General features: G+C 41.9%; 1 protein-coding gene across 1 annotated transcript in view; it reads right to left on the bottom strand.

The window, feature by feature from the left end:
- Window positions 1-562: 562 nt before the first annotated feature.
- The window catches only part of LOC126358228 (uncharacterized), a 230,950-nt gene continuing 219,844 nt past the window's right edge, over window positions 563-11,668 (bottom strand). The window contains exon 10 of the mRNA XM_050007530.1: window positions 563-1,082. Coding sequence (XP_049863487.1) covers window positions 965-1,082 — 118 coding nt within the window. The 3' untranslated portion in view covers window positions 563-964. The remainder of the gene's footprint in view (window positions 1,083-11,668) is intronic.

The raw sequence follows: 11,668 nt of genomic DNA, 5'->3' as shown, positions 1-11,668 counted from the left end.
AGTGTGCTGGTTTGTTTGTCAAACAAACGCTATGTCTGAAGTATTTGGAGAAATCTGATTGACAGCTGATTTAATATCCAAGTTTTAGCGTTTACGCTGGCGCTTCTCAAATAAATGCCACTTGCTGGCCAGACGTCGAAGATGAGGAACTGTAAAAATGTTGATTTTGAGTGAAGAGGACTTGTTTTCGGAACTAAGCTCAAATAATTATTTGAACAAAAACAATAATACTACCACTATGGTAGAGGAATTGTGTCTTCTCCATACAAATATTAAAGCGGAAGACATAAACAAAATCACCTTATTACGCACAAGAAGCTGCAAAACATTCGTTATTAAATAAAAGACGATTACAGACTATCATTAAAGTATTTTCTTTTCGATACCTCTTATGACTAGAGGGCGTTACTGATTCCGCTTCTGGAAATGCGGATAATATTATCCGTAAAAGTGAAAGGAAGAATTGCTTGTGTACAGAACTGTAATTGTTTTGTGAAACATGATCTTTGAATCTTGTGCTTCAATCGTAGAATGTAGGGAATTACTGAAACTAGTTAACATGTGGAGAGAATTTTCTCGAGTTTATTTAATTTGAATAGTATCACATCTGGGTTTCTCGTATGAACGTTCGTCACTTACGAACTTTAGAACAAACTGATACTCTAGCTGTTTGTAGACTGAAAGAGAATACTGTAATCAGAAACATAGTAGTTATCACATCAGAACAAGTGCATCTCGTTGATATTCAAGTCGATAAGACGAGTATTGTAGACAGGCCGGGATTGTCACTAGTTTGCGTGCGCTGTACAGGAGAGTACAACTGTTTTTCATCAAGGCGGTGCATGGCCTGGGATCTGATGCAGTTAACAGAACACAGTGAAACACTGGGTAGTGTGTCTGCTAGGGCAGGAGCCGTTACTGTTGTGGTGGTAGTGGTTGAGAATCGTAAGCCAGCGCCTTGGCATCAGTAGCACGAGCAGCGATCCAAGGGGCAGCGGGGCGGGTAGACGATGCAGCGGTCCATGCAGTACTCGTCTGCGCCCCTGCGGCCCGCCAGGTCGCCAATAGCTTCGCAGGTGCGTCTGCAACAACATACAAAATAGCTTTAACCACCTAGAGAGCACCAGGCACACAACACTGGCACAACCAGTAATGTTCATCGAAACGAAACTTTCACATGACTTACGTACAACGATTTTCCTTAGATTTTGCTCTAAGACTCAAACTTCAATGCATGTTTCACTTACGTGTCGTGTTTTTATGCATCTGCTTATTATGAACAGCAATGGTTATTAACTGTTGCTGCTAAGGATGCAAATCTACACTACTGACCATTAAAATTGCTACAGCAAAAAGAAATGCAGATCATAAACGGCTATGCTATTGATTGGAGAAATATATTATACTAGAACTGGCAACTGATTCCATTTTCACGCAATGGGGCGCATAGATCCTGAGAAATCAGTACCCAGAACAATCACCTCTGGCCGTAATAACGGCCTTGATACGCCTGGGCATTGAGTCAAACAGAGCTAGGATGGCGTGTACAGGTACAGCTGCCCATGCAGCTTCAACACGATACCACAGTTCATCAAGAGTAGTAACTGGTGTATTGTGACTACCCAGTTGCTCGGCCACCATTGACCAGATGTATTCAATTGGTGAGAGATCTGGAGAATGTGCTGGCCAGGGCAGCAGTCGAACATTTTCTGTATCCAGAAGGGCCCGTACAGGACCTGCAGCATGCGGTCGTGCATTATCCTGCTGAAATGTAGGGTTTCGCAGGGATCGAATAAAGGGTAGAGCCACGGGTCGTAACACATTTGAAATGTAACGTCCACTGTTCAAAGTGCCGTCAATGCGAACAAGAGGTGACCGAGACATGTAACCAATGGCACCCAATACCATCACGCCTGGTGATACGCCAGTATGGCGATGAATACACCCTTCCAATGTGCATTCAGCGCGATGTCGCCAGACACGGATGCGACTATCATGATGCTGTAAACAGAACCTGGATTCATCCGAAAAAATAACGTTTTGCCATTCGTGCACCCACGTTCGTCTTTGACAGGTGCTCCTGTCTGTGATGCAGCGTCAAGGGTAACCGCAGCCATGGTCTCCGAGCTGATAGTCCATGCTGCTGCAAACTGCGTCGAACTGTTCGTACAGATGGTTGTTGTCTTGCAAACGTCCCCATCAGTTGACTCAGGGATCGAGACGTGGCTGCGCGATCTGTTACAGCCAAGCGGGTAAGATGCCTGTCATCTCGACTGCTAGTGATACTAGGTCGTTGCGATTCAGCACGGCGTTCGGTATTACGCTCCTGAACCCAGCGATTCCATATTCTGCTAGCAGTCATTCGATCTCGACCAACGCGAGCAGCAATGTCGCGATACGATAAACAGCAATCGCGATGGGCTACAATCCGACCTTTATCAAAGTCGGATACGTGATGGTACGCATTTCTTCTCCCTACACGATACATCACAACAACGTTTCATCAGGTAACGCCGGTCAACTGCTGTTTGTGTATGAGAAATCGGTTGGAAACTTTTCTGATGTCAGCACGTTGAAGGTGTCGCCACCGGCGCAAACCTTGTGTGAATGCTCTGAAAAGCTAATCATTTGCATACCACAGCATCTTCTTCCTGCCGGTTAAATTTCGCATCTGTAGCACGTCATCTTCGTGGTGTAGCATTTTTAATGGGCAGTTGTGTATATTCAACAAAGGATGTTAAGATGCATTTCACAGATTAATTATCACAAACTACTAATTCCAGTTTCATACCAAAAAGAACAGCTTTATATGTTGAAAATAGTGGAGTAATAAAGAGTTCATGTCCTAGTCCTAATTTGTATGACTGCATGGCCATATATTGTTATGTGTTAGATAAATTCGGTAGTATGGAAATATGTTGGCAGTCAATCTGTTGAATGTTTGTACATTTCGAATAATTTTCAACTGTAGATTATACAGATCTTCAAATCACTGTACTTATTTCGGAGTACCCACAGTAGGACACTACAGTACTAGAATCTATGTCGTCGAGAATGAGTATGTACGATTAATACGAGGGGCACTCAATGAGTAGTTCAACACATTCCTTTTCTCTGTCCGTTTGGATGAAAAAGTGCGGAGTTTGTTGTGGGACATAGTGGTCTATTCCCACTCCAACCCCTATAGTTCCGAAAGGGGGTGACGCAGTAGGTAGTCGTGGAAACGGTGTCTGTAACGGAGGTGTGTTACAAGCAGAGAGCTGTAATTGAGTTTCTTTTGGTTGCAAACCGGAGCATTGCAAATATTCGTAGGCGGATGCAGGAGATCAGAGGAGACCGGGCAGTAAACGGAAGCACGGTGAATCGTTGGGCAAGGCATCTGCCATCATCGCAACAGGAACACGCAAACCTGTCCGACCTCCGGCGTGCTACCCTGCTGCACACAGCTGTGATTTCTGCAGTGTTGGAACGTGCGGACACTCTCATTCTCCTTGTTCATGGCAGTGCAGGGCCGCACACAAGTCTGCGCACCCAAGAGGAGCTTATAAAACTACATTGGACTCTTCTTCCTCACACTCCTTACAGGTCGGCTCTCACACCTTCCAACTTGCCTTCCTTTGATTCAATGAAGGGTGCACTTCGCGGGATGCAATATGTAGATGACGAGGAGGTTACTGATGGAGCAAGAATTCAACTAATAGGGTGGTACCATGCAGGCATACGAGCCCTCCTATTAAGGTGGCATAAAACCGTCGCACTGAACGGAGATAATGTTGAAAAATAGAGTTTTGTATCTTATGGACAGAATCCTGAATAAAAGCAGCATGCTATAAAACCAACCTGCTTACAGGGGGGAAAATGTGTTGCGTTACTTACTGAACGCCCCTCGTAATTTAGTTTCCATATCAGGAGTATGAACGAAATTTAAAAATATGGCACCAGAAACAAAAAACTAAAGAATTTCGTAGCTAAAAATATTTAAATGTTTGATAAATCACCAATTTGCATGTCATCGTTTCAAATTCAATGGTTTTCCTGTACGCTTTCACTTTGGCGTTGTGGGAAGCCATTTCACCATTCCACTGTAGCACAAATAATTGAAACCGACTCGGCAGTAGAATCATTGTAAGGTGTCAGGCAAATCCAACAATGAAAACCCTGACATGATAAGCAAATTCAGTAGTATGTCACGTAGCTCCGAATAAATCGTGACATTAAATTAACCTAAGCAAATGGAATACCACAGACTAACACAAGAATGCCTAAATGCGTGTCGTACCTTCCCACCATGAGACCGACGCAGTTCTGAGGGGAGAAACGAGAATAGAAGCCGAGAGCAGAACCGTGTTAAGCTAGAAGGCCCTACGATAAGGGACGGACTGGACACCCACGTCGGCAGCCTACCGCTAAGACTACCACCTGCACGTTTTAGCGTGAGACTTTTTCGCGTCTCTCTTACGTCAAGGACCACCCCCCAGCCCATGTTAAAAGCTAGAGCCCTCCAGAAAAACAGTATAGATCTTACAATAACACAAAAAGGGCCACTACCACCCGCAAGTTTTAATGTGAGCTTTTTCGCGTCTCTGTTACATTAGGACCACCCCCCAGCCCTTGTTAAAAGATAGAGCCCTCCAGAAGAACAGTATAGTTCTCACGATAACGCTAAAAGGACCACACCAGCTGCAGGTTTTAGCGTGAGACTTTTTTGCGTCTCTGTTACGTTGCAAACTTTAAAAACATTGCCCCACCACGAAAAGTATAACGTTTCTCATTGGATAGACAGAATTTTTGTAGGCGTACCTTAAGGCTAACATTGAGACCCTGATTGGTCAGATGAAAACACAGCCAGATAGTTTTTTTTTAACCAACTTCGGTAAATTGTAGTAAGGAGAAGTTAGAGGAGAGTTGCTTCGGAGATGGCGAGGTGAGTGGAGCTGTGCTGCCCGCCGCTGCCCTGACGCTGCCTAAACACCGACAAGGTAATGAACGCACGCGATGCCGCATTTTTTAGCGCATAAAGCTTCACTCAGAACTGCAGAAGTCTCATCTGTTACACCCTCTTTTTGCGTAATACTAGTGTCGATCGTAAATTAAAGCTCATGGTGTTCACATTTGCCACTTGAAGTAAAAATCTGAAACGCGGAGATTTCTCTGTTATATAATTATTGAGAAGCCACATCAGCCACTGTAATTTACGACAAGTTAGATAAGTAATTAAAGATAATTGAGGGTCACTGTAGACCATTTTGATAGTTTTCTCTTTTGTGAAACTTAATTTAAACGTAGATTATAGATGTGATATGGCATAGGTCATCCTTCGATCCATTGTAGAACTTGGAAACCCATTCAGGGAATATTCGTTCACATTTTTGTTGAACGAGTTGGTTTTTATCATCCTGTATTAAAACACTTCCTTTTATCAATAGTGCAATTTATAAACAATGTTTTGTGAGTAGAACAAAATTTCCAATGGTAAACTTAACTGCTTTTTCGACGTTAATTTACCTGCTAACTAAAAATAGGAAATTCTTGAACCCCTTCCACTAAATTTAGTTAGTATTAAGATTCTTTTACAGGGAGTGCAGTGGAGCTGACGCTGAGATCATTAAGTATTTGATTATATCATCGCTAGTCTCACTGAACTCTTCTGAATTCTACATGTCATGTATGGTCTGGCGTCTCCTTACCAGCAACAAGTCCCAGGTTCAAACTAGTCAATTCCCTAAAAAACACACTCAGAGCGTCGTTGCGCGAAAGTGGTAGGGAGACACGATATAGAACAAACAGACACCACCATGAATGTTCAGATCATGTGTACCAAGAAACCTAAAAAAATGGTGGTGGCTATGCATTCTTTTCCTATACCCAGATAATTACTGGCGTCGCAACTGAGAAACTTGAAGCAAAGAAGGGAAAACTTGGATTTATCTTTTAAAAGCTTTAAGCCAAGTTCATTGAAACTAACAAATGTTAATTATTAAGAAGCCTATGCAACGTATGTACAAAATACAAGATACTTTTTAGTGGAATCTGTCTATACTAGTTATGTAATGACATTCAGAATTTGTAAAGCGCGTTCTGGCAAAATACGCCCATGTGACTTTTCTTATAGGTATGTTGGCAACAAAAAGCTTCGTTCTGAATGTTCACTTCATAGATATTCCTACTCCATGGTATTCATGTATGATCCTTTGCACTTCTTTAGTTTTCTTTTAGGAGAAGCTTTTTTTTATCAGATAATTTAATTGCAGGAAGCTTACAGAGGGGGGGGGGGGAAAGTGGTAGTTACTGTAAACAACAGTGTGTGTGTGTTCCACAGCGAAAGAGCTAAAACGTGGAAATGCCACAAATCAGAAAAAATAAATATGTATACTAACGAAAATGGGAAGTGTTATACCAGTAACGACTTGACGAAACGGTATAGAGCAAATACTCCAATATTTTCATGCATGTATGGTTATGTTGATTACAAAGCTCTGTCTTTTGCGAGTACAGACAGAAGCCATTATTATAGATGAAGGATGTAGTGTGTACATGAGTGGCTGTTGGGTGTTTTTGACGTTACTAGAAGTTTCCAACAAGTTTGCACCAAAGCACGTCCAGAGGAACTGTACAAGGTCTTTGAGAAAGGTTGAATCATTAGTATGAGGAACATCATACCGACAGATCACACGGGTGATGACTGCAGAACGGATCGGATTTAAGACAACAGTGTGGCAAGACAGCCGATCAATTCCAGTCATTCCACCAGGCAGGAGGTACATGGCTCATGTTGTCTGTAGTTCAGACATGCCTAGACGGTCATGTTGTCTGTAGTTCAGACATGCCTAGACGGTCAACACCGCGGTTCGATCGCGTCCGCATTGTTACTTTGTGCCAGGAAGGATTCTCAACAAAGGAAGTGTCTAGGCATGACGGAGTGAAGCAAAGCGATGTTGTTTGGACATCGAGGAGATACAGAGAGACAGGAACTGTCGATGACGTGCCTCGCTCAGGCCGCCGAAGGGCTACTATTGCAGTGGATGACCGCTACCTACGGATTATGGCTTGGAGGAACCCTGACAGCAACGCCACCATGTTGATTAATGCTTTTCGTGCAGCCACAGGACGTCGTGTAATGACTCAAACTGTGCGAAATAGGCTGCATGATGCGCAACTTCACTCCCGACTATGACTGGGCGTTGTGTGATGTCCTTAGGTTAGTTAGGTTTAAGTAGTTCTAAGTTCTAGGGGACTGATGACCATAGATGTTAAGTCCCATAGTGCTCAAAGCCGTTTGAACCATCACTCCCGACATCCATGGCGAGGTACAGATGGCGCCAACAACATGCCGAATGGACCGCTCAAGATTGTCATCACGTTCTCTTCGCCGATGAGTGTCGCATATGCCTTCCACCATACAATCGTCGGAGACGTGTTTGGAGGCAACCCGGTCAGGCTGAACGCCTTAGACACACTGTCCAGCGAGTGCAGCAAGGTGGTGGTTTCCTGCTGTTTTGGGGTGGCATTACTTGAGGCCTACGTACGCCACTGGTGGTCACAGAGGGCACCGTAACGGCTGCACTATACGTGAATGCCATCCTCCGACCGATAGAGTAACCATATCGGCATCATACTGGCAAGGCATTCGTCTTCATGGACGACAATTCGCGCCCCCATTGTGCACATCTTGTGAATGACTTCCTGCGGGATAAAAACCTCGCTCGACTAGAGTGGCCAGCATGAATCCTATCGACGATGCCTGGGATAGATTGAGAAGAGCTGTTTATGAACGAAGTGAGCCCTCAACCACTATGAGGGATCTACGTCGAATCGCCGTTGAGGAGTGAGACACTGCTTCGATGAACTTGTGGATAGTATGCCACGACGAATACAGGTATGCATCAATGCAAGAGGACGTGTTAGAGCGTATTAGATGTACCGGTGTGTATAACAATCTTGACCACCACCCTTGAAGGTCTCGCTGTATGGTGGTACAACATGCAATGTGTGGCTTACATGAGCAATAAAAAGGGCAGAAATGATGTTTATGTTTATCTCTATACCAATTTTCTGTACTGGTTCCGGAACTCTCGGAACCGAGGTGATGCAGAACTTTTTTCGATGTGTGTGTATCTACATGGTTACCCTGAAATTCACAATTACGTGCCTGGCAGAGGGTTCATCGAATCACCAGCAGTCTATTTCTCTACAGTTCCACTCTCGAAGAGCACGCTGAAAAGACGAACACTTAACTTTTTCCGTGACATTTCTCCTATGTAGATGGACGCTAACAAAATAGTTTTACACGCTGACGAGAACGCTGGTAGGTGGTATTTCATGAGAAGATCCTGCCACAACGAATAACGCCTTTCTTGTAATGACTGCCACCACAATTCGCACTCTGTAAGGGGTTTATTATGTAAGAGGTTTACTGTTCACTACCCTACTGGAGCAAAAGTAATTTAGATGTATTGCTCACGCTCTGCCTGCGATATGAAACATCTTTGCTGCAATAGAATCACAGGTAAGAGCAATGTCGGCGGCAGTAATAATCGCTCGCTCCTACAGAGCAGTCGCAATAGCTCGTTGTTATGGGGCAGTCGCAATAGCTCGCTGTTACGGATAAGTCATAGTAGTTCACCGCTACAGTACAGTTGCTAGCTATGTAAGAGCAATAGCAATTCATTACCATGTAGTGTAAGGTAGACTTTATTATTCTTCATCGCCATGCGCGTACTTACATTTGTTGTCTGAGATGTTAGTATGAATTTGTTTCAATCTTTTTTGTGATTTGTCAGCATTAATTATGTCAGACTTGTAATTTTAAAATTTTTATGTAATGGTTTACAGAAATGTTTTCAATAATAAGGTTTCTCACAACATAACTTTTATCAGTCATTTGCTTGAATTTAAATATTTTACAAATTTTCCCAGATCATACTCATGTGATGTTTAATAATCAGAGGACCAGATGCGCAGCTTTGGCAACAAGCAAAGTCAGGTTTTTTTTCTAAAAATGCAAATCTCAGACAAATGTTGTTCAGTAGTAGTAGAAAGCCCAATATTGCACTAAGCTGTGCCATTTAGGAGCAGATATATAGAAAGTTTTATCCGGCGACACCATTATGAGGTAAGAATTTTTCAATTTATTCAGGTTGATTTCACAGGGCCATGACGTAGCGCTGCTTACGTCCAAAATTTATAGTTTCAATTCTCAGACAGTTTTTAGCGGAAATTTTTATACACAGGGAGGTTACAACACTCTCCACTACTTCGTGATAGTACAAAACGAACTTTCCTTCTCGGAACTTTATCGATGTCCTCCGTCGATCCTGTCTGATGCGGATCCTAGAAGATAGCGAATAAGCGTAGTGTAAGCAGCCTCTTTAGTAACCCCATTGCATTTTTAAGTGTTCTACCAATAAATCGCAACCTTTGGTTTGCTTTACCCACAACATTATCTACGTCATTGATGCAATTGAAGTTATTCGTAGTTAAAACCCCTAAATATTTAGTTGAATTTACAGCCTTTAGATTTGTGTTGGGGAACGTCAGATAGTACTTCTGTTTTACTCGATGAATTTCCCTCAGGTATTGTGAACTGTGACATTTCGGAGGGAAATCGAAACCAGTCGCACAATTGAAACGATACTCCATAGACACGTAATGTGATTACAAGTCACTTGTGAGGAACGGGTCAAAAGACATCTGGAAATCGAAAAATGTGGAATCAGTTTAACATCCCTTTAAATTGCACTTATTACTAGTCGGGAATAAAGAGCTAGTTATGTTTCATAAGAATAATATTTTCTGAATATTGGCCATTTGTAAATAAATCGCTTTCTTCGAGATGACTCATAATGTTCGAACACAATTTATGCTTCAAAATCCTACTGCAAGTCGACGTTAGCGATATGGATCTGTAATTCAGCAGATTACTTCTATTTCGTTTCGTGGGTACTGTTGTGATTTGTGCAACTTTTCAGTCTGTAGGTACGAATGTTTCGACGGGCGAGAGGTGGGTACTGTTGTGATTTGTGCAACTTTTCAGTCTGTAGGTACGAATGTTTCGACGGGCGAGAGGTCTATATGACAGCTAAATATAGAACTATTGTATCAGTATACCCTTAAAGGAATCTGACTGGTATGCAGTCTGGACCGGTGGACTTGTCTTTATTGTTTTAAAATGCGTTGTTACAAAGAGAGTATCTACTTCTCAGTTACTCATTTTAGCAGTTGTTCTTGGTTCGAATTCTGGAATATTTAATTCGTCTTCTTCGGTGAAAGGATTTTCGAAAAACCATATTTAATAATTCTGCTTTAGTGCCACTGTCGTCAGTATCATCACTAGCGTTTTTGCAATGGTATACTTTGGATACGAGCAGAATTTCTTTGGATTTTCTGCCAGGTTTCCAGACAGAGTTTCGTTTTGAAAGGTACTAAAAGTATCTCGCATTGAAGTTCGCGCTTTATTTCGAGCTTCTGTAAAACATCGCCAACCTTGGGGTTTTACGTTCTTTTAAATTTGGCATGTTTTTTCTTGTTGCTTCTGCAACAGTGTTTTGACTTGTTTTGTGTACCGTGGGAGTCAGTACCATTACCCATTAATTTATTGGTATATAATCTCTTCATAGCCGTCAACACTATTTCTTTGGATCTAAACCACATCTAGTCTACGCTTACATAGTCAGAATGGAAGGTGTGGAAGCTGTCTCATAGGAAGGTGTCAAGCGAGTTTTTACCAGATTTTTTTAAAAATTAATGTATTTTGCGTTTATATCTGGTGGATTTGGATGTTACGGTATTGCATCTCATTGTCAACAATCTTATGGTCACTAACTCCTATATCCATCGTGGTCCTCCCAATTCGCACAAGATTATTTGTTGCTAAAATGTCTAGTACGTTTTTGCAACAATTTACATTTCAGGTGGGCTCCTGAAATAAATGTTTAAAACAATCTGCCAACCATCGACTTTAAACATGTATTTTCGCCAACAACATTTTTTTTCCTCTCTCTCTTAAGGTTTTGACTTGTGCCTCATAGTCCAATGCGCATTATTCATCCAACCATTCTTAATCATTCTTTATCAAGTATTTTATGTATATTTTGGTTGGTTTCGAATCGTAATTTCAAATTAGTTAGTTATTCAGACAACACAAGCTAACGTTATATTTAAAACTCAATGCCATGCCTGAGCTTTAACCCACAACACCTGCTTTACACACAGCAAAGACAGCTGGTTACAGTGTCCTCGGAACTCATAAGCGTGTATCGTACCTCGCCACTGTCGCGTACAGTACACTGAAAATCAAATTAAGCGCTAGAAAAAAAACGGTAGGTCGAACTGAAGATCGAACACAGAGTATTTGGATTACTAATTTCATCTTCCATCATTTAAACTATCTATCTGTAAAACAATCAAACTCTAAATGGACTAAAAATGTAATTACTCAAATTCAGAGTGAATATCAGGAGAGAGGAAAACTTCAAGTCACTTACAGTTTCAAAGCAAAATCCAGGTAAGGGAAAAAAAAACCCTTCCTTCTTTTTACAGTGTTCTCGCAGTCATTGATTGTAAAGATTCGTGGCGTTCACAATTTCCTTTTTGTTAGTTTTTATTTGTTTTAGGACTTTATCAAATTATTCGGTAACTCCTTAAAACTGCGTATAACAAGCGTCTCTTA

Source organism: Schistocerca gregaria, chromosome 1 (assembly GCF_023897955.1).
Source record: "Schistocerca gregaria isolate iqSchGreg1 chromosome 1, iqSchGreg1.2, whole genome shotgun sequence".
In the NCBI taxonomy this organism is placed as follows: domain Eukaryota; kingdom Metazoa; phylum Arthropoda; class Insecta; order Orthoptera; family Acrididae; genus Schistocerca; species Schistocerca gregaria.
This window is presented reverse-complemented; position numbering and strand designations above follow the sequence as displayed.